Consider the following 19,315-nt stretch of genomic DNA (forward strand, 5'->3'; position numbering starts at 1 on the left):
GGATGTAACAAGTACTGTAAAACAGTACATACCCCGCAGTTCTGAAAAACGCTAAGAACTGGAAATTGTTCTAGGATAGGAGATTGCAGAGTGGCATCTTTTGTTTAAAATAAATTTGCCTGGGTAGAGAAAGTAACATCTTGACTCTGCATAATACACTAGCTCTTGAAACCTTGTAACCTGAGCATCTAGTATGTGAGAGGCAGCAGGATCCATAGGTATTGCACTTTTTTACTACTGACTGACTGTCATGTTAGTCACCCTCATAGGTGCTGGAGGTTACGATATTTAAGCTAGAGGCAGGGAAAGAGACAGGTTGTGCATTTAAAATTTTATTTTACAAATTCAATTCCCTTTGACTTCTTTATCCTTTAAAAAGAACACATGCTTTTTCTGTAGTGATGGTACATGACAATGCCTGGGCATGTGCAGCAACACAATCTAGATGCAAAGAAAGGGAAAAGCTAAGACACCTATTTCTCTAAGTGACCCTGGTCTTGGGCACTTTCATTCCTAAACGGAATTAGTATTTGTAAGGCAAAGGGATTTCTCCAGCTGGGACCATGGTAACCATGGCTGTGTTCCTTTCAAACACTTTCAGACTTACTTTATCCAGTTACCAAATACTTTCCACCACCTCGGTGATTGCCTTAGCAATAAAACACAAAAGCAAAGGCTCTGCTTAGAAGCAGTACAGCCACCCCTTTAGCACTTTAACTTGGCAACTTACAGAACCTGGAGGGCTTTTGGTGCTACAAAAATTAGTAATTGTTTCTCCCTGCTAAATTTTCACAACTATTTGATGTAATAGCTTATAGCGTATCACACCATAGCCTTGGCATAGATTTTGTTACTGTATTTAGTATGTGACCATACCAAAAACCTTTTGCTATGACAAATTCAAACCAAAACATCATTTTTTTGACACTCCTTTGTATGCAAAGAAGGACAGATACCAAATTTTGTATCTATAAAAAGCAACTTTTTAAAAAGTTTCATTATAAGAATAAAAACTAAACTAAAGTTTCTCTTCTGAGAAAGTGATAGCCTGGTTCATATTTTAACATGAAAAATACTACTACAAACTATAGCATTTTTTGCAAGTTCACCTCCTTATTCCAGCAAAGGAGGTCAATGGATAAACGTGCTTTGTAAACTGGTCCAGTCTATCAAATGAGCTATAAAACAGTCCCTTTCTCTGAGGAAGAGGTTCTGGTCAGAACTTCACATTTTCTTCAAGAAATTTCAGGTGGCGTGCCTTCGCACTGTAACTTGCATACTTGTCTCCCATGTGCTCCCGCAACTGCAGCTATTGAGAACACACAAAAAAAAAAAACCCACAAAATTTATTGATATTGAAAAAAGCAGGAACTACCACAGTATTAACAAAAAAAATACCAAAGCACTCAACCGAAAGTAGCATGTGAAGTTTGACAACATAGATGGGAGGGAAGAAAAATGGAAGAGTCTTTGTTGTCTGAAGGCAAGAGAGTTCCAAATCCCGCCCGACAATTTAAATCAGATCTTCACAGGTTATACTTACCTGTGCAGTATTTCATTTGTAACCAAGTTTTGAATCAAATGAGCTGGAGGCGTTGCTCACTCACCTCTATTAGGAACAGACATTAAACCATTTCTCACTTTGGACATAAGGGGCATGAGGCAAGTAATGTGAAGGCAAAAAATTATGGGTCAAAAGAAATTATTATTGGAGAAACACAGAGTAAAATTATTTGCATCCCTTGCATCTTCCACAAACTCAGGGACCATGGCACAATCCTAAAGCTCCTATGCTTTCTGAAGAATTTGTAGTTGAACATAGTCTACATTCAGAATCAAACTTTTTAAGATTGAGAATGACAATATACTTAGGCCCTTGCCTGCCAATGACTACATAAACACTTTTTTCAATCAAGGTTTGCACTACTACATCAATATCTAAAAAGGGGGGGGGGGGGGGCAGTAAAGACCCTGCTTATTTATCTAGGTTTATAAAGAAATTAAACAACTTTATTATGAAGGACATTCACCTCTCTCTTCACTTCATCGTCTTCTTCCATGATGCTGTATGCCTTCTCAAGAAGTTTCACTCCCAATCCTTGCACCACATCAGATCTCAGGATTTCAACCATTCTCCTAATCTTGTCAGGAACTGATAACATATCTATTAAAAAATAAAATTAAAAAAAAAATAATCAATGCAGTAATAATTACTTTCAGTATAGTCAATTTTCATACTCTATGCAGAATAATAATATGGGACGACTCTAAGTATTACCACAGAATTCCAGCTGACCATTTGCATGAAATAACTGTTTATCTGAACTGGCTAGCTAGAATGAGCAACAAACATGGTGAATCAGAAGGACTCAGATGCTAACTCTTGAGACACTGGACAGTACAAAGTCAATGCAGACACAGTTTGCACAATTAGGTCCCCATAACTTTGTTTCAGGTGGTTCCTGTATACTATATTACAAATACTATTTGAATTAGAAGTACTGGTCTCTAACACTACACCACCACCCAAATATTTTAATAGTTCAATCACTTGTACTTACAGCAAATGTAAAAAAAGTTTAATCACTGTAAAACACTAATGGCATCATTTCTGCCATCTGCCTGTTTGTCTCAACAGCCTTTGAATCTTTTGCTCCTCAGCTGAAGCTGCCAACAAGAGAGAGTCATTTTGTAAGGGGAGGCCTCCATTAGGAACTGAACTGAGAACACTAGCTTGCTCTTTCAATCACTAAGATCACCAACACTCCTTTCATAGGATGGATCACCTTTGGAAAATAAAATATCTGATCTAATTAAAATAAGTTTCAGCTTAGAAATGCAGTAGCCTTGTCATCCCAAAAGGTAGTAAGTAAATAGCTGGGGGATCTCACTATACAATACTTAAGAGTGAGAAAAATGGATGGGGTGGGGGGGAACCCACCACCGAAATCTGTACCTTCAACATTGTCATACCTGTTTAGAGACAAACTCTTTCAATGTATTTTACTTTAGCTATGCAGAATCAACTTACCAGGGTAAAATCCAGTGTTCTCCCATTGCTTTGCCTATCACCAGACTAGTTACAAGTAGAATCCTTATCATTTAAAACAATAAACACAAGTAGGTCTGAGACTTCAAAAACCTACCCTCAGCTTTTTCACTTGTTCTTGTTGCATAGTAAGTGCAGTCATAGAAAATACAATTTTTCCTTGCTTTTTGGAATACATATACATACTTAAGGTCTAAACTAGACCCTAAATATGAAAAGTGATTCAATTCTTGCACCTGTATCTGTAGTAGGAAAAATAAGCTTGCCCAAATTCTGCAATGAGGATGAACTTCTATACTCGTACAAACCTGCACTGTATTTAATGCTTTGTGTACAATTTCAGCTTTATCCATAATTCACAAAGCTTTACAGCTATCAAATCATTTGAATGCCTTAAAAATCTTATTTCAAAATACTCAACTCCAACTGTTCATTTTGGAAGCTTCTAAGTATAAGCCACATGGGGGAAAGCGCAGACCAGCTCTCTCTCTTCATTAATAATTACACAGATCAATCACACTTCCTTTCATTGGCAAGTAAACCACAACTAGAGCAGTTTTGCACACAAAATTATTTAGAAAGATGTTTACTTCTGTAAGCATTGTTGAGACTGGAGAAGAAATGAGTGGATTGTCTTTTGTTGCCCACTAGCAGGTTTTCTTTGGCTATTAGCAGTTGACAACCATTTATTTAAAGCAGTAACAGAGCAACAGACCTGAAGAAATCTCTTCAAATTTTAATTCCTCTGATTCATCAGATGATTTTCCATGCAAAATCAAAGTATCTCGATATTTTCGATGAAGTTTAAACTCTGGGGCTGGAGTCGAGGTTACACAGTATTCAGAGTTCTCCTTAGAGTCCATTTTCAGTGTCCGTGTCATTAGCTGCACCAAGTCATTCATTTCACTCATATTGCTTTTCCTAGTAGAGGAGAAATAAGATGTAATTCAGTCACCATTCATGAGCAACTTCCACCTTGCATTCAGAGGACTTTTAATAAGTTTAGCGAGGTCCTGCTAAGTATTCCATGTTAAATTACTTCTTGTGGTGCAGTTTTATCAATAGCAATATTAGCCCTATTTCATTTAACAAAGGCTCAGAGCCCATTCACCTCGCAACAATTCACAATTCTATTGGCTACTGCTACCTGTGTAGCTGCACCTGTGGTAATGCAACAAATAATATTTTTTTGAAAAGCTGCTCACCCTGACAAAATCAGAAATAAATTCAGACTCATTCACAGTGGAAAGGAAGCATATTGGCACCTTTTAACTCATGCTTTTAACGCATCCTGACAGTATATGTCCTTTGATGCTGGAAGACTGGTTGCCTGGGAAGCTACAGTTGACAAAAAACAGAGGTACACAATCACATGTCCCAGAAAGTTCAGCATGGAAAGTTTATAGTCACAGAGAGACAACAATTAAATGGAGTTCGTTTTCTTTATGCATCACGTACTGCTTCAATCACTCCCTATTTAGAGATAAAGTGTGAAAGCAATTCCTGCCATTTTTTTTCCACTCCAAGTCAAGGTCCAATATAGCAGTGAAAATTCTTGCACAGTATTAAACAAAATACTTACCTCTCCTTGGAATCACCATCAGACTTATCTGTAGAGCTTGTGGAAGAGCTTAACTCATCATCAGACAGGCAATGGGTTTCTCTCTTTCTCTAAGTGAAGAGGGAATAAATGACAAAAATTCTAATAGCTGAAAGTAATTTATCAATATGGCATGAATTACTGTTCTTACGTGGAAGAAACACTTTCAACAAGCATATTTTTACATACTCAGCTTGATAATATTTAAAAAGGTGTAACCTTTGGTTTTAAAAACAAGCTAATACACAGGACATCATCAACACACTTTATGAAGTGCTTATGTGACTAGCATTACGTCTCAGTCATGCAGTTTCAGCCACTACAAATGCTTCACCAAGTGCCTCTATTAAAAACAATTAAATCATGTATCTGTGTCAGTTCTTTGCCAACTATTTTATAAAGTCATTACCCTTAACCCGTCTATTGGTCTTTAATACACATTTTAAAATAGTATTTAAATAATGTTTTATCAGTTCAGTAAGTCCCCAGCATTCCCTAAAATATACAGAGATTTTAACCACTTGTGTCTCTACAGTCTTGTGTTCAGTGCATAGCATAATATGCAAAAACATCACTAACATATGCACATACAACTGTAATCTCAGTTTGTGAATGCAGATGAAGTTTTTGCATTTAGATACCAGTTATAAGCATACACACGTAGGTAAAACATGCAAAACACTTTCCATGCAAGTGCTGGGCTGAGGAAAATAGAGCCTACGCTTTGAATTTCAGACTAAAATTTCTTCACTGTTACTCTTCTGCATTTATTGGCATTAACGTTCCCCTGATGTTGCAGAAGATTGTCAAATGTATGTTTAAGACCTTAAAAAAGACTTTCTAATTAGACAAGGAAGAGAACGTTAACAGAAACTATTCACTTTTCATCTAGCAACTATTCCTTATTGCCAGCACATAAATGTATGCACTTAACATGACTACAGATTAAAAAAATAAAAATAAAAATGTTCAAACACCACTATCAAAGCAAAATTAGATGTACGTGGCTAAAGGTAGTGTGTTGTTAATAGAAATTTAAAGCAGACTATTGATCTGTAACTAAAGCATAGTTCAGGATAAACTTTTTCCCTTCCAAAATAAAATAAACACTGCAATTTAGAGAGCCCATAACAATCAGTAAGAGATCCCTAGTTTTCATCTCTGACAAGTGGAGTGAAAATGCACAGTGAGCCTGGAATGTTAAATTGATCTAGCCAAACAAAAAAGTGGATTAGAGATCCATACTCTACCCCAGGACTTACAAAGCAATATGTACAGAGAACTGTGCACTCTTATTGACTGAGAGTTTCTTCCACACATAGATTTTTTTTTTTTTTTTTTTAAAATATCACTTTCTTCCCAAATTGTGCCTGCATTTAAATATTTCAAAAGCAGATGACCCCAGTTTACCTGAGAAATACTGGGATCTGATGAGGACTGAGCAACTTTAACATGATTTTCCATATGTGATTTTGCTTCAACTACTGCACTATTTGACGTTCGTCTCGCTGGAATCACTGGAAGGATGACATTTTTACAATATTTACAACGTAGCTGCATGTATTTTGAATTAGTTTCATGCTCATGCAAGAAAAAGTCTACCACCTGGCAGCAGACAGGCAGGTAGGTATTCTGCTAAGAGAAAACACTGAAGCTTCTATCTGAAAGGTGTATATTCTGTGCTTCATGTAAATTTCAAAGACAAGTTGTCACCACTAAACACAATTGAACATAACTGACTAAGAAGCAGAAAAATACAGACATGTTAACAGAAATATTTATTTAACATAGAACTAGACTCTTAGTGCATCTTTCTGAAGATGGTAGTGAAGAACAGACAAGTTATAATTTCTTCACAAAGAAGTTATTAGCCTACTTATACATAAAATGTTAACATGCAAACATCAAAATTACCAGAGGGAAACATCTCCTCCCGAGACTGTTTTAGCCTCCTTCGTTCTCTTGCTGACAAGGGACGCTCCTTCAAAAGATGTTAATTTGATATTAATTAGCAATCATCATAATGGCTTTTGTTATCTAACCACCTATAAAGCAAAAAATCCTTTTCAACTGACATGGAAGAGAGCGCTATTAGAGTAGACCTTCTGATCATCTAACAAATGCTTAACTATTTATTACAAAACGGTCTTGGCCAATGAGACTAATATGCACTCTAGAAAAGGAGCTTCTGACCTCCATGGTTCAGCAAGGCAGCTTCTCATCCCACACTGACCAGGTGCTCAACAGGACTTCCATTAGGCAGGAAGCTACTATACATTTCTTTACTCACTGTGCATACACTCAAGAGAACAAACTGCTCAGAAGGAACGAGAGACAAAAATAAGCTGACACAGTATTCAGCACTAACCTTTGAAATGGCAACTGGACTGGTTTTGGTGCTATTTACAGCTTCAGAGGCTTCAGCACCATGCTGCTCTGCACACCTCTGTGTTGTCTTTGTGTTCACATCAGAAGGAAAAGGTAAAGGCTGAGGAGCAACTGTTCTGAACTTGAAAGAGAAGTGAGCAAGAATTTATACCTTTTTTATTAAAAGTTAAAGTACTCTGCAATCTAGAAGACATTCTTGCATGGTAAGGCTGGATGCCAGAGGTTTTGGATCCTACTGTAACCTCTTCACATCTCCCAACTTCATCCCTCCCTCTCCACACCTCTGCTTCCATCCACTTCCCTTCTCTCCATCTCTACAGCTTGTCCCCCTCCTCCCAGACTATTTTTCAGCCAATGCCTTTGCAATAACTGTCTCCACCCTCAAATAGCAAAACCCAAGAGAAAAACAGGATATCAATCACCAATCATCCTCTTCTCTATCCTTGTATACCCGGTGCCTTTCCCCAAAGAAATCTCTCTGCTCAGTGTGGAAGCATTGACATGAGCCCTAACTTATGTGCATGCCAAGATTTTCTTCCTAAAGTTTGCGCTCATAAGCTCAAGGCAGCCATTACACGTCTGTTCTAAAGTGCTAGTAATCTACTACCCACTACAAGTAGCCTTATCCACAACAGTCAGGAAAAGTACTGCTATATATCTTGTAGTCACAAACAGTGACAAGTCCTGATGGAAATTGCTAGGAAAGACGAGCACAGCAAAGGCAAAGCCCACAGTTCACTGTGTTTCCTTGTGCCCATCTGGCACACCCACCTCACACCTGTGAGGGTTATTGAGATTTTCAAAGATTTACACGGACTGCTTCTAAAGGACACCTTGAGCGCCCTGCATTTTGTTACCAGAAGTTATACAGATACACATGAAACAAGAACAGTATTAAAAAACCCACCCTTTTTAAAGAAATAGGTCCCATTTTTAAAGAGTAAAAAAAATGCAGGAGTCTTAAAGGAAAAGAGGAGAATTATTTTTTGAGTATCTGCACCTTCTCTGAACAGACTTCAGCTAGCGCTCTCTTCTGCCGCCGCTGCCGTGAGACAGAGGGTTCTCTGACAGAGCTATGAGGCTGCAAGTGGGAGGTAATTTTTTCCTGAGCATCTCCCGAAGCTCCATGACAGATGTCATCCTAATAAGTAACAGTATTTTTAAAAAATGTAGACATGCCAATTCCAGATTTACACATGCACACTTTTTAAAAAAAAAAAAAAAATCAACACAGGCCACTTTAATACTTGGACTGCATCCACCTTAACATATCATAGTTACAACCACAATAAACTCTTACTTGATAGACAGAAAAAAATACCTGCTGTACCAGCATTTTTAAGCTACTAAACCTTCAAAGGACACTTACTTGAATTACAACAGGAACAAACGGTGCTAGCAGCTTCTCAGTAGAATCCAAGCTCTACAATAGATAATCATTTCTCATTAGAAAAGTGTGTACGAAAATCTCATTATAGACCAAAATGCAACAAAAAGACAATCACCACCTATTAGCCCCCCATCCAATTCAGGACCAACTCAAGATTAGCCAGGCCTATTTAGAACATAGAACAAAGAAGTTACAAAACTATTCTTACCATCTCTCTTCTCAGCTGGAAAAGAAAATTGTTGTTCCTGGTAAAAACAGAATTTCCATCATCTAGATGCAAGCCTAAAACTACTTCACCATGTTGCCTTTGCAAATCTGAAGCCAAGGCTGCTAACTATTTCAGCATCTCAATAATTGCATCAGCAGCATCCTACTTTGAGAGAAAAACATGTGCTGCAGCTCTCTAAATTTTAAGAGCTGGCCATTAGTTAAATCTATTTCAAAGTCTGTTTCAAGTAAGCATAAATGCATTACCAGGTCAGTTTGCTTTTGATCTTTTGATACAGGCTGCAGGAGTTTCAAAGTGTCACCATCTTCTTCTACAGCATCAACAGAAGACTGCTTAGACTCAACATTTTCCGCTTTAAAAGCTTGCTTTGCTCTTTGCTGTAGTCCATCTGCCTTAATTGGTGGGCTACTGGATGTTATTTTAAATGTTCCAGGGAATTCTAAATACTTTGCTTTATTATTCTGTTGAATATGCTCACTGTCACACTTCTCACTTCCATACTTCATCCTTTCAGATGGTAAGATATCAATATTCACTTCACTAACTGTAGCTAAGGAGTCTCCCAGGTTGTTCAAATCATTATTGCTTGGTTTTCTTTCCAACTCAACAGCTGGTTTCTCTGAGGGACAAAATTTGGTGGCTTTATATTTGATGATGCAATCTTCTTCATTCTAGAATTAAAAGGAAAGCAAAAAAATGAATTACCTTTTGGGCTTTATGCACGTATGCAAGAATACTCTAAGCACCTAAGGAAAATCATTAACATACCAGAGTACATATACTGCAATGAAATTATGATCATCTACAGATTAAGAGCCTCAAAAAAGCTGCAACCCACATTTTTAAAGAGCTACAGACTGTATTTGCAAATGACCTATTTCAGGCATTGGTTTACACACATGCAGTACACCTACTTTTCATCAGGACCATGAAAGAAAAGTTGTACTCCCTTGGCTCTTCCATAAGGAAGCAGCCAACAAGTACCAACAGTTTTTAAAATGTACTACACCATATACATTCAGTATTTCAGCATTGAAAGCTTAAACCCAGAATAATAGACTCATTACAGAAAATAAAAAACATGCACAAGATTAATGATTACAAAAGATCTGTTCTAACCACACATTGTTGGAAAGAATTCCAACAATAAACAATTTTTGGTTGTAACTATAATTAGTTTTTTCCAGTCAAAAACATATATTTAAAAATGACTACCATGTGTCATCAAATATTTGACAAATTTTTTACCTCAAATACTCCATGAGTAATTCACATAGTGACCCACAAATGAAAAACCATATGTTGTTTAGTTAACATCTTATAGTTAAGACATTGCAATTAGTTTTACTGTTCCACAGCTGTTTATTTACTTCCACTCTTGCCTAAACACAGTTCCTTCCTTAGTATGAATTTTACACATTGCTAGGAATCAGATCTATGTTCTCACGAATGCTCAAGGCACTTCTTATAAAACTGAGTTTTTTCTCTAGAAAAAACAAGTGGGTTTTGTTTGTTTTTTGTTAAAAAGAAAATATATATATCTCTCTCTCACAACTTTGTATTTCCTGGCTTGCTCAAAGGAGTGGTTTTGGTGTGTAACTTTCCTGCTGTGAGATTCGCTCTTTACTGAGACCACAGAACAAGGATCTTTAGGTTTAGAATTCACTGTTTTCTTATGACTTCTGGCTGCTTTCCTGTAAAGAAAATAAAAGTTGCTCATTCAATCACCATCAACAAGACCTTAAGATATTTCTTTAGATTACACTAATTTAAAAAATCCACTCCACTAAACAGCTTACATACAGAGAGTATAAGATACTGGGCTTTTTCAATAGACTGTGCACATCATACTAATTTTCGTTTCTATAAAAGGAGCTTAAAAACACCTTTCAGACTCTGCCAGCAATGTACACTTGTTCTGCATAGCACCAAGATCAGTCCTATCATCTGGAAGCAGTAAAATAATTGACTAAACCTGACAAAGAAAAATAATTATATCAGTGAATATCAAAAGGAACTTGGTATTACAACTCTCAGCTGATAAATGGCCTCAAAGAACCATATGGAAAGATGTATGTCTCCTATTACTTCCTTGAAAATACTGGTGCTACTTTTTTTTTTTAAACTCTCTGAATAAGCTGTGCAATCCTAACCATTGCACAGTTTTATTCTGCATTTGCAGAAAAAACTAGTTTCCATTCTAATTCCCTCCTATTTCTCAAAGAATCTAAAGAAACTCATATGTTCCTATGCTTTGTAACTGCACATAACAGAACAAATTTTATCCTGCCAGAAAAAACAGGAAAAGTTGTAAAACAAAGACCACAGTAACATGAATATTTTGCACAGAATCACTCAAATGAAAATATCTTACGCCTTCGTGGCTTCCAAAAACAAAGAAATTTGGTGCTTGATATATGGCTGTCGTAGTATGCTTTTCACACTAGGTCTTTCCTCAGGTTTTTTACTGAGCATAGTTCGTATTATTTCTACCAACTGTGGGCTGTAATCCTTTGGCATGGGTGGCAACTGTAAAAGGAAAGGGAAGTCTGATATTATTTGACATACTTGTCAATAGGGGCTACTGCTAGATTATTTATGCATGACAGTTATAGTCAGCTACGTACTTTGCATGAAAAATAGTCCCATTGTTCATATGCTGAAAGTTACCCAAATGCTTAATATCAAACAGAATATAGAAATTAAGTGTTTTGTCTAAGAACTGTTCGTAATTTTTTATTAATATCAGCAGCTAAAGTTCTGTGAATAGGCTTAAAAATTTATATAAAATAAATCCATACTAACTTAATTATGTGCAAAGCAAGACAGATACTTAAATAAGCTAGTCTTACTAACACGAAAATGGCATCACATGAACAGTGATTTAATTTTTTGCACAATGTTTAAACCAGAAGCAAATTAAGAAAGTAAGTAATCTCACAACTTTGAAAATTAATCAATATACTAGTTACACAAAAGAGCAACAAAAAACTCTAGCAATATCTACAAATGAATAACTCCCTGGGTCTGATGATATTACATCATATACCACCATGAAATACCAGTCTTACAACATATATGATGATGCATGTAATATGCAAAATATTTTTAACTCCCTGCAATATTTCTGATAGGAAAAGATAATCTCAAGTTCTAGACAGAAAATCCAAGCACAGATAAAAAAATTTTAGAAGTTTTTACCTTTCCTTCAATAATCCGATAAACCAAAGAGTTCATGTCTTTAGCATTAAAGGCATGTTTCAGTGTAGCCATTTCATAAACGCAGCAGCCTAATGCCCAAACATCTGACTGAAAAAAGGGGGAAAAAAAAAGTTTTGGCAACTTCTTATTAATTGTAGTTTTATCTCCAGACTTAGTCACCTGCTTTCAAAGAGGCTTTTAATGACAGTAAACTAATTAAGACCAAACTCCATTGCAAACTTCTGGCTTCCGTCTCACTCTTATTTTTAATTTTGATCAACTGAATTATTTTCTTCCAAATATCACCAGATTTTTCTGAAAAGAAGTGTAGAAAGTTGCTGTTTGTAGAGTTTTTTTGTTTGTTTTCTTTTTATGTACAGTATCGGTTCTAACTGGCAAATGAAAATCTTTTGATAATATCGGTTCTAACTGGTAAATGAAAATTTTTTGATTTTTCATTGGAAGAACAGTTTCCCCTCAGCTCTTGCTCATTGTAGTCACTCATGGTGTATGTGGTTTGCAGCAAGAGCTGAACAGGTGTACAAGAGCACATCTGCTTTATTTTGTTATATTTTAAACTCACAGCAACACTGCTTATTTCTCTACTTAAAATGTCTTTTTTTTTTAATGCTGCTGTTATGTCTAATACAGACTTTTGAGTACAAAGCTTCCTGTCTGTTATATAATAAACTTAGAAAATGCAGCTATCTAACATAGACTGATATTTTTGTTTACATTGGCATGCTGTGATAGGTAGAGGCAGCCTGCTGAACACCTTGGCTGTGATAACTTATCACATGCTATGAATCCCCACTTACTGCAGCAAACACAGTCCCAGAAATAAAGGTTCCTGCAAATCTCTCCCCTATTTTTTTGTTTGGTCTTTGGGGACATTGAAAAGAGTTGGAAGCAATAAGAAATTAAAAACAATAGATGAGATTGTAATGTTCTCAGACAAACAAAATAAGTTGCCTAACAAAACAGAAGCGACATTTGCATTAACATACTCTACCTTGTAGTTGTAGGGTTTGTTAGAAAAGAGTTCAGGGCTCATGTAGTATGGTGTGCCTATGAGAGTGCTGGCCATGTCATACTGGTTTTCCAACACTCTGGCTATTCCCAGGTCACCCACTTTGATTATATTTGTTCGTGTCAGAAAAACATTTTGAGTTTTAAGATCTCTGTGCAGAATGTGCTTTTCATGTAAATACTGGGGGAAAAAAAAAACATAAACAGAGTTAAGTAACTCCGAATTGGTTCTTCTACACTAAAAGTAAAATCACATTACACAAGTCAAAGAGGAAAAATACAAACGCAGAAAAGACACATGCATCACTATCAAAGTCAGGAGTGCCCCTGCTAAAGACAGTATTAGTGAATGAACATTAAGAATGACTGACATCGGCACGGACCCAAAACTTGGCACTGCTTTAGCAAAATCTCCCTGCGTGGCTCTAACAAGCCAGCAGAAAAGAGGAAATAAAAATGTGAAGTTAAGGCTCAGACTTTAACTCACTTTCTGCTGCCTCCATTTCTTGACAATCATTTCTTAGTCTTAAGTAGAAAATTTCAGTGGAAAATACAATGTGAGCTTTGTGTAAACAGGGAAGACAATTAGTCTTATAATAAACAAGACCAGGCAGTACTGTAGACTTGCGTATGTCTGATCACAACAGGCAATTTTAAGATACAATTTTCTGTCCAATTTCTTATTGCTTAGTGTTAACATTTATATCTGGTCTTAATTACTATAACAATTGTCTTTAAAGTTTGATAACCTCCAATTACTAAATGTCAACAGAGTGAGAAAAGATTTAATAGAAGTGAGGAATTAGTAGTCTAAATTTACCATTAAAAAACACCAGAAAAATCACAGAACACAAAATGCTTCTGAAATAATCTTTTTTTTTTTTTAAATTACATTTTGTAAATTTAATCTAAATTTTCAAACCAGAGAAGCATTTCAGACTAGAATTGCAAACACCCTGGAGATTACCACTGTCTACTGTGATACAGAGGTGTAGACATAAAATCTAATAGCCATTTCTCACCTAAACCAGTTAATTTGACTGCAATGGCCTGTGAATATTTTTAATGTACTAATAACCATTGCATTTAGATGCTAACCCAGCCAAACTGGAATTCAAAGTGTGCAGCCTAACTGTGGAATTTTTAAACGCAGAAAGAGCCAAATTCAATTTATATCTGAAGGTGACAAAGTTATACTTTATTTTACCTGCAGTGCCATGGCAATCTGGACAAACCACTCCACCACCTGATTCTCAGGCAAAAGTTTGCCCTTCTGCTCTTTAAGTTTGTGATACAGATCTCCTCCCTCGCAGAAGCCCATAACAATATATAACAGGCCATCTTCCCCCTGCCAGGACTCTCTGTAGGTGACTATGTTCGGGTGTTTCAACTGGGATAACAACTGTGCCTCTTGTTCTGCTGCTTTCCTCTCTCGGTTGGAAGCATTTTTAAGGTTTAACTTTTTGATGACATACTGTAAAAGAAATTGCAAGGTATATCATGAGAGATGAAAGTAACTATGCAGAAGCCCTAGGGAATTCCCCAAATCTAAAGGAAATACAGTATTTGAAATCTCCGCACATTATTCTATATGGAGACTGCAATTTGTCTAGCAGTTATATATCATTTCTACCATTACGCCGTAAAAATGGAACAGGTGTGGCTATTCTGTTCGTCTACCTGAAAAAAACTCTGCACAGGAATTTTGTGGTGTTTTGCTTTCTTTTGACTAAATGTTCACATTTATCTTTTTTTTTCCCCACTCATTTTACACGTGTGTCTATCATTCATCTCTTAAGCCTGAAATACCTGTTTGGGCATCACAGTTACTCTCAAAACGGGCCATTTCCATAGTAACTTTAAAAATATAATAACATTAAATATGCAGTCCTATGCAAAAAATGACAATGGATGTCTAGGATAAAAGTTATCTGGCTAGACTTATTTTGCTCTTCTCTGCTAGAAAACCAAACTCAACTCCTTTAATTTTATTTTAAGGAAAAGTGGACTTTTCCTTTCACTTCTTCAGAAATGAAACATATGTTCTTTATAAAAAAAGAGAAACTCAAGAAATAACATCTCACAACTTCAGCGAACATAGATCATACATTTGAAGACCAAAAAAGTTGTTAAAATCTCAGTTTCAAGGCTTAGATTACAAATTTCCCACTGTCATATTCAGAAGAAATACCTAATAAAGCTGAATTTCTGAATGCACAAAATAATGCTGCTGAGCTTTTCAGGTCTGTTCATTCTCTTCTTAAAAAACTTGTACCTGGTAGAAGACCTCCAAGGCAGAACTGACTTGGGATTAATTGCTTTGTACAAAAAGTCTACAAAACAGTGAAGCACGGGAGAATAGGAAAAAAGCCTCTATCAGGAAAAGAAATGTAGCAAGTAGAGATGCAGTTGGAGGGCTGGTACAGTTAGGGGCACATTGAAAAAATACTTTCTCAAAAACCTGAAAGCAGATGTAATTTACTTGCCTTAAAACTATCTATCTGTTGCATTTATGAGTTTCTGCATATGCAGGCTTAAACTTATTCAAGAAGAAATGAACTATTACAGGGAAGTAGAGACTCTTGGTCATACTGAAAGAGCCAAAAGGTCTTACACTCATTCCTAAGTTTCTTTCGTTCTGTATTAAGATGGGTTTAGAATCTTTTAAAAGTACATATGAAAGCTGTTATTTACTTCCCTAATACGTACTACGTCAAATATATTTCTAAGGAATTTCAGGTTTTAGCAAAAATATAATTAAAGCTGAAGAGGAGACAATAAAATCCATAGCACACGTTCATCATACACACCACCAATATTTAGGTCTGACCCGGCCCCCTTTCTGATGTAAATTTTGTGGTAATCACTTTTAGGGCATCAGCTTTCCACAGAACAATCATGCCATGGTATACACCTGACTCCACTCTTTCCTGAGAGCTTTTAAACAGAAACATCTAAAAAAGTTTTTACTTAATTTCAGTGACCTTGGCAACTGCTTAGGGTGTTTACTTCCCAAGCTGGCCCTATTAATTTAGCCCAGCACATTTAATTAGTGTTGAGGAACACTGTCCCCTATATACCAAGGGAACCAATTATGCAGCACGTCATGATTTTGTGTTTCACAAGTCTGCTGGATATTAGACAAGCTCCTCAATTCTTACAACCTGTGACGATGCACAGCTCCCAAGAGGAATATAAAAAAACCTAATTGTATACAGCATCATCTAAGTTTAAAATAAAATAGAAATGCTGTAACTATTGTGTTCTATGTGACAAGTCAACTACAACTGTATCTTTGGGCATGGAAACCCAAAGCTTTTAGCTTTATATCAGCATCTGTCTTTAGACGATATACTACCAACATGCAAAAAGCATGCATATAGCCTAACTTTAAACCTGGCATTGGCTATATTTGGTTTAATGAGCATGTTATCCTGGCAAGATTCCCATGAAGACTATTGCAATGCTCTTCCACCTTATGTGATACCAAATTTTGTACAAATTGGATTTTTTTTTGTTTTAAACATTTGGAGCCACTTGACCTTCTCCACAAAAAACCCGCATTCAGTTAACAGCAAATACACTTAAATAAAACACAATTTCTTTCACAGAACACGTAGCACTATGCCAAAGCCACAACAAAAAATCTCGATCATCCTGCTACAGAATGAAGTTTATAAAAGCTGGCAAAAGATAAGACACAGTAAAACGCATCAAATATTTAACATAAAATAACAATGATAAGGAAGCGAGGCTCTTGCCAATGTTAATGATCAGCAGCATGACAAAGAGGTGATGGCCAAGGACCTGTATACGGCTGAAAGTCACCTCAATGCACTGTTTACTTTTAGGACAACGAGGTTAGCAACTCTTTGTGGACATTGGACTATGCACTGTGGTGACTGGCCTGGAGGGAACAAGTGCTGCCATCGCTGCTACCCAACCCACAGGTCGCAGAGATTCGCCTTTGGATTCCAGTCTCTTCTCTGCCTTCATCCGGAAAGTACGCACCCTCTGATCACCACGGGGCACAAATGCTTCTCCCATCATCTCCAGTCAAGTCCTGGGCTCACACCCAAAGTTTCTGCGGTACTGCTCTGTGAATGTTCTCCATCCCCATTTCTTTATGCTCTTGCATTTTCTATCAATCAAACACATCTGCTTTGGCCAGGCAAGACAGATTATTTCAAATTTCCAAGAAAAAGGCAAAGAAAAAAAATGCTTGCACTTCAACTCTGACATAACCAAAACTTTGCCAGGTTCTGCCACAGTTGATACAGCAAACACAAAGCCCATCTTCCTCCAGCAGAGCTGATGCCAGCGAAAGCCAACACCAGAAGCTGTTTTTCCCATCCTTGCTATCATTTTTTATCTCCACCACACGTGCATGTCTTAAAGAGACTACACAAGCAGTAACAAGCCAACAGCAACCTTTTCTGCTTCACACTAAAAAGAGCAGGCTGTATTTTTCTGTCACCCAAAGGACTACCAAAGCTACGTTTTCCTCCCCAAAACAAGGCATTATACATTTTAAAAAGAACAATAAGCAGTTTTATTTAAATGAAAAAAAAGTGAGGATTTGGGGGATTTGGGTTTGGGGTTGGTTTTTTTTGAGATTAAAAGGGGAAAAAAAAAAGAGTATTCTCCACACCTTTAAGTCTTGACATAGGTGGATGGGCCACCTTTACTTAACCCGGAAAAGAAACATGTAGAATTTATATATGTTGGATAAAAAGTCTTCATAGACAAGGGAGGAAAACAGGAATACCTCGATGGGCAAGCCCAGCTCCTGTGCCTGCAGTCACACCTCAACACCAGGTCACGGTCACAGCTGCACCCCGACACCAGGCCACAGCCCTGGTCGTGCCCGGGGCTGTCGTCAGGGCCCCATGCCAAGGCTGGGCCACAGGTCGCACCCCCCAACCAGGCCACGGCCCCAGCGGCACCCCTAGACCAGGCCACGGCCATTCCCCTCACACCAAGCCACGGCCGCAGCCGTGCCGCCCTGCCACCAGCCCCTCGCTACCTGCTTGCTGTCCTGCTGGTGCCGCACCAGGCTCACCTCCCCGTAGCTGCCCTTCCCCACGGCTCGGAGGAAGCAGTAGGCAGCCAGGGGCATCCTCCCGCCGCCCGGGCCCGGTCAGTGCCTGGCGGCCGGCGCCCCCGGGGCCCGCCCGCCCGGCAGCGCGGCCGCCGCTGCCATAGAGATCCCCACGGTGCCCCACTGCCATAGAGAGTACGCCGTAGCGGCGTGCAGAGCGGACCGCCGCACCTCTCTATGGTGCGAGCACTTCGCGGCGCTGCGGCGGCCATTTTGGAAGCGGGTGAGGCAGCCATGTTAAGAGTGGGCAGGGAGCCTGAGGGAGGTGTGAGGCGGGCGGCAACCAGTCGTGGTGAGGCTGGCTTTCCCTCTTGTTATGGCCCGAGAAGGAAAGCCGTCCCCTCAAAAACAGTGTCTGATGAGGGTCCTTGGCGTGCTGCTCCATGAGAGCCGTGTGCTGAGCCCCGGGGAAAGGTGGGGACAGGGACACGGACACGGTGACAGCCCTGTGGGCAGCTGTGCCACAATGCCCCACAGCGCTACAACCAGCCCCACCACCCTGCCGTGCGCCCTGGGGCATGAGGTGGCCAGGGAGGCCTGGCAGAACACAGCTGCTCTACAGAGCCATCCTGTCACCTTTGGATGGGGCAGAGCAATTGGTTTAAAAAGCTCCAGACTGGTTTAAAAGGAGCTCCTGGACCTATCATCCTCTGTCCCTCACATGGCTGCGCACCTCAGAAAGCTGACTGCAGGAAAACAGAAAATACCCCCAAAATTCTGTAAACTTGATTATTTTATTATCACTGAGCATTTAACTCGCAGTCCTCAAAGTTTGTGTTTCATGCAACGGAGGAGATTAAACCAGTTAAAAAGATTAAGAGAGAATTAATGCTGTCAAGGTAACAAAGAAACTGGGCCTTGCAGCAGCAGGCTGAATGGGTATTGATTGTGCAAGATGCAAGACCCTGGACCTGCGTTTCAGCCATGAAGATGAATAGGAAAGCATGTAATATGAAGTTTCTGGACTAGTCAGGACACGTGTCAAATGATACCTAAATTGGGTACCTGGGTGATACGCAGGATTACAGGAGATAGCTTTTGAAGAGGAGCATAAATGGGTTTAAGAGACTGCAAGCTCGGTTATGGCTGCAAGAAATTTAAGCCAGGGACAGCCTTTAAGAAGGTATCAGAAAGATGACGGTTTTCATTTGAAAAAGAGGTGAGTCTGGAGCAGAGGTCAATCTCAGTTGCCTGTAGGCTGTTGAATTTCTGTTTGGAGATATTACATTGAAGAGACATTGCTGAAATATTCTGTAAATTCTATAACAGTATTTTGTAACAGCATTCTGCAGATTATGCAAATTCAAAATTGATTTTTCCTGAATGCC

The 19,315-nt window shown here is 38.3% G+C and overlaps 1 protein-coding gene across 2 annotated transcripts; it reads right to left on the reverse strand.

Annotated features, from left to right (window-relative positions):
* Positions 1 to 309: 309 nt before the first annotated feature.
* Positions 310 to 18,020, reverse strand: NEK4 (NIMA related kinase 4). Of its 2 annotated transcripts, none has more exons than XM_050904523.1 (16): positions 17,913 to 18,020; positions 14,094 to 14,360; positions 12,870 to 13,067; positions 11,858 to 11,965; positions 11,031 to 11,185; positions 10,209 to 10,350; positions 8,902 to 9,327; positions 8,407 to 8,460; positions 8,038 to 8,178; positions 7,018 to 7,158; positions 6,564 to 6,630; positions 6,060 to 6,166; positions 4,632 to 4,720; positions 3,765 to 3,970; positions 2,031 to 2,164; positions 310 to 1,309 (listed from the first exon to the last, which is right to left on the reverse strand). In XM_050904523.1, the coding sequence occupies exons 1-16, from the start codon at positions 18,003 to 18,005 to the stop codon at positions 1,217 to 1,219; spliced, it is 2,421 nt and encodes an 806-aa protein (XP_050760480.1). In that variant the 5' UTR covers positions 18,006 to 18,020; the 3' UTR covers positions 310 to 1,216. The 2 variants fall into 2 exon arrangements, with proteins under 2 accessions (XP_050760480.1, XP_050760481.1); XM_050904524.1 differs by lacking the exon at positions 310 to 1,309 and adding an exon at positions 1,345 to 1,609.
* Positions 18,021 to 19,315: the final 1,295 nt, after the last annotated feature.

The sequence above is a fragment of the Gymnogyps californianus genome, chromosome 13 (assembly GCF_018139145.2).
Source record: "Gymnogyps californianus isolate 813 chromosome 13, ASM1813914v2, whole genome shotgun sequence".
In the NCBI taxonomy this organism is placed as follows: domain Eukaryota; kingdom Metazoa; phylum Chordata; class Aves; order Accipitriformes; family Cathartidae; genus Gymnogyps; species Gymnogyps californianus.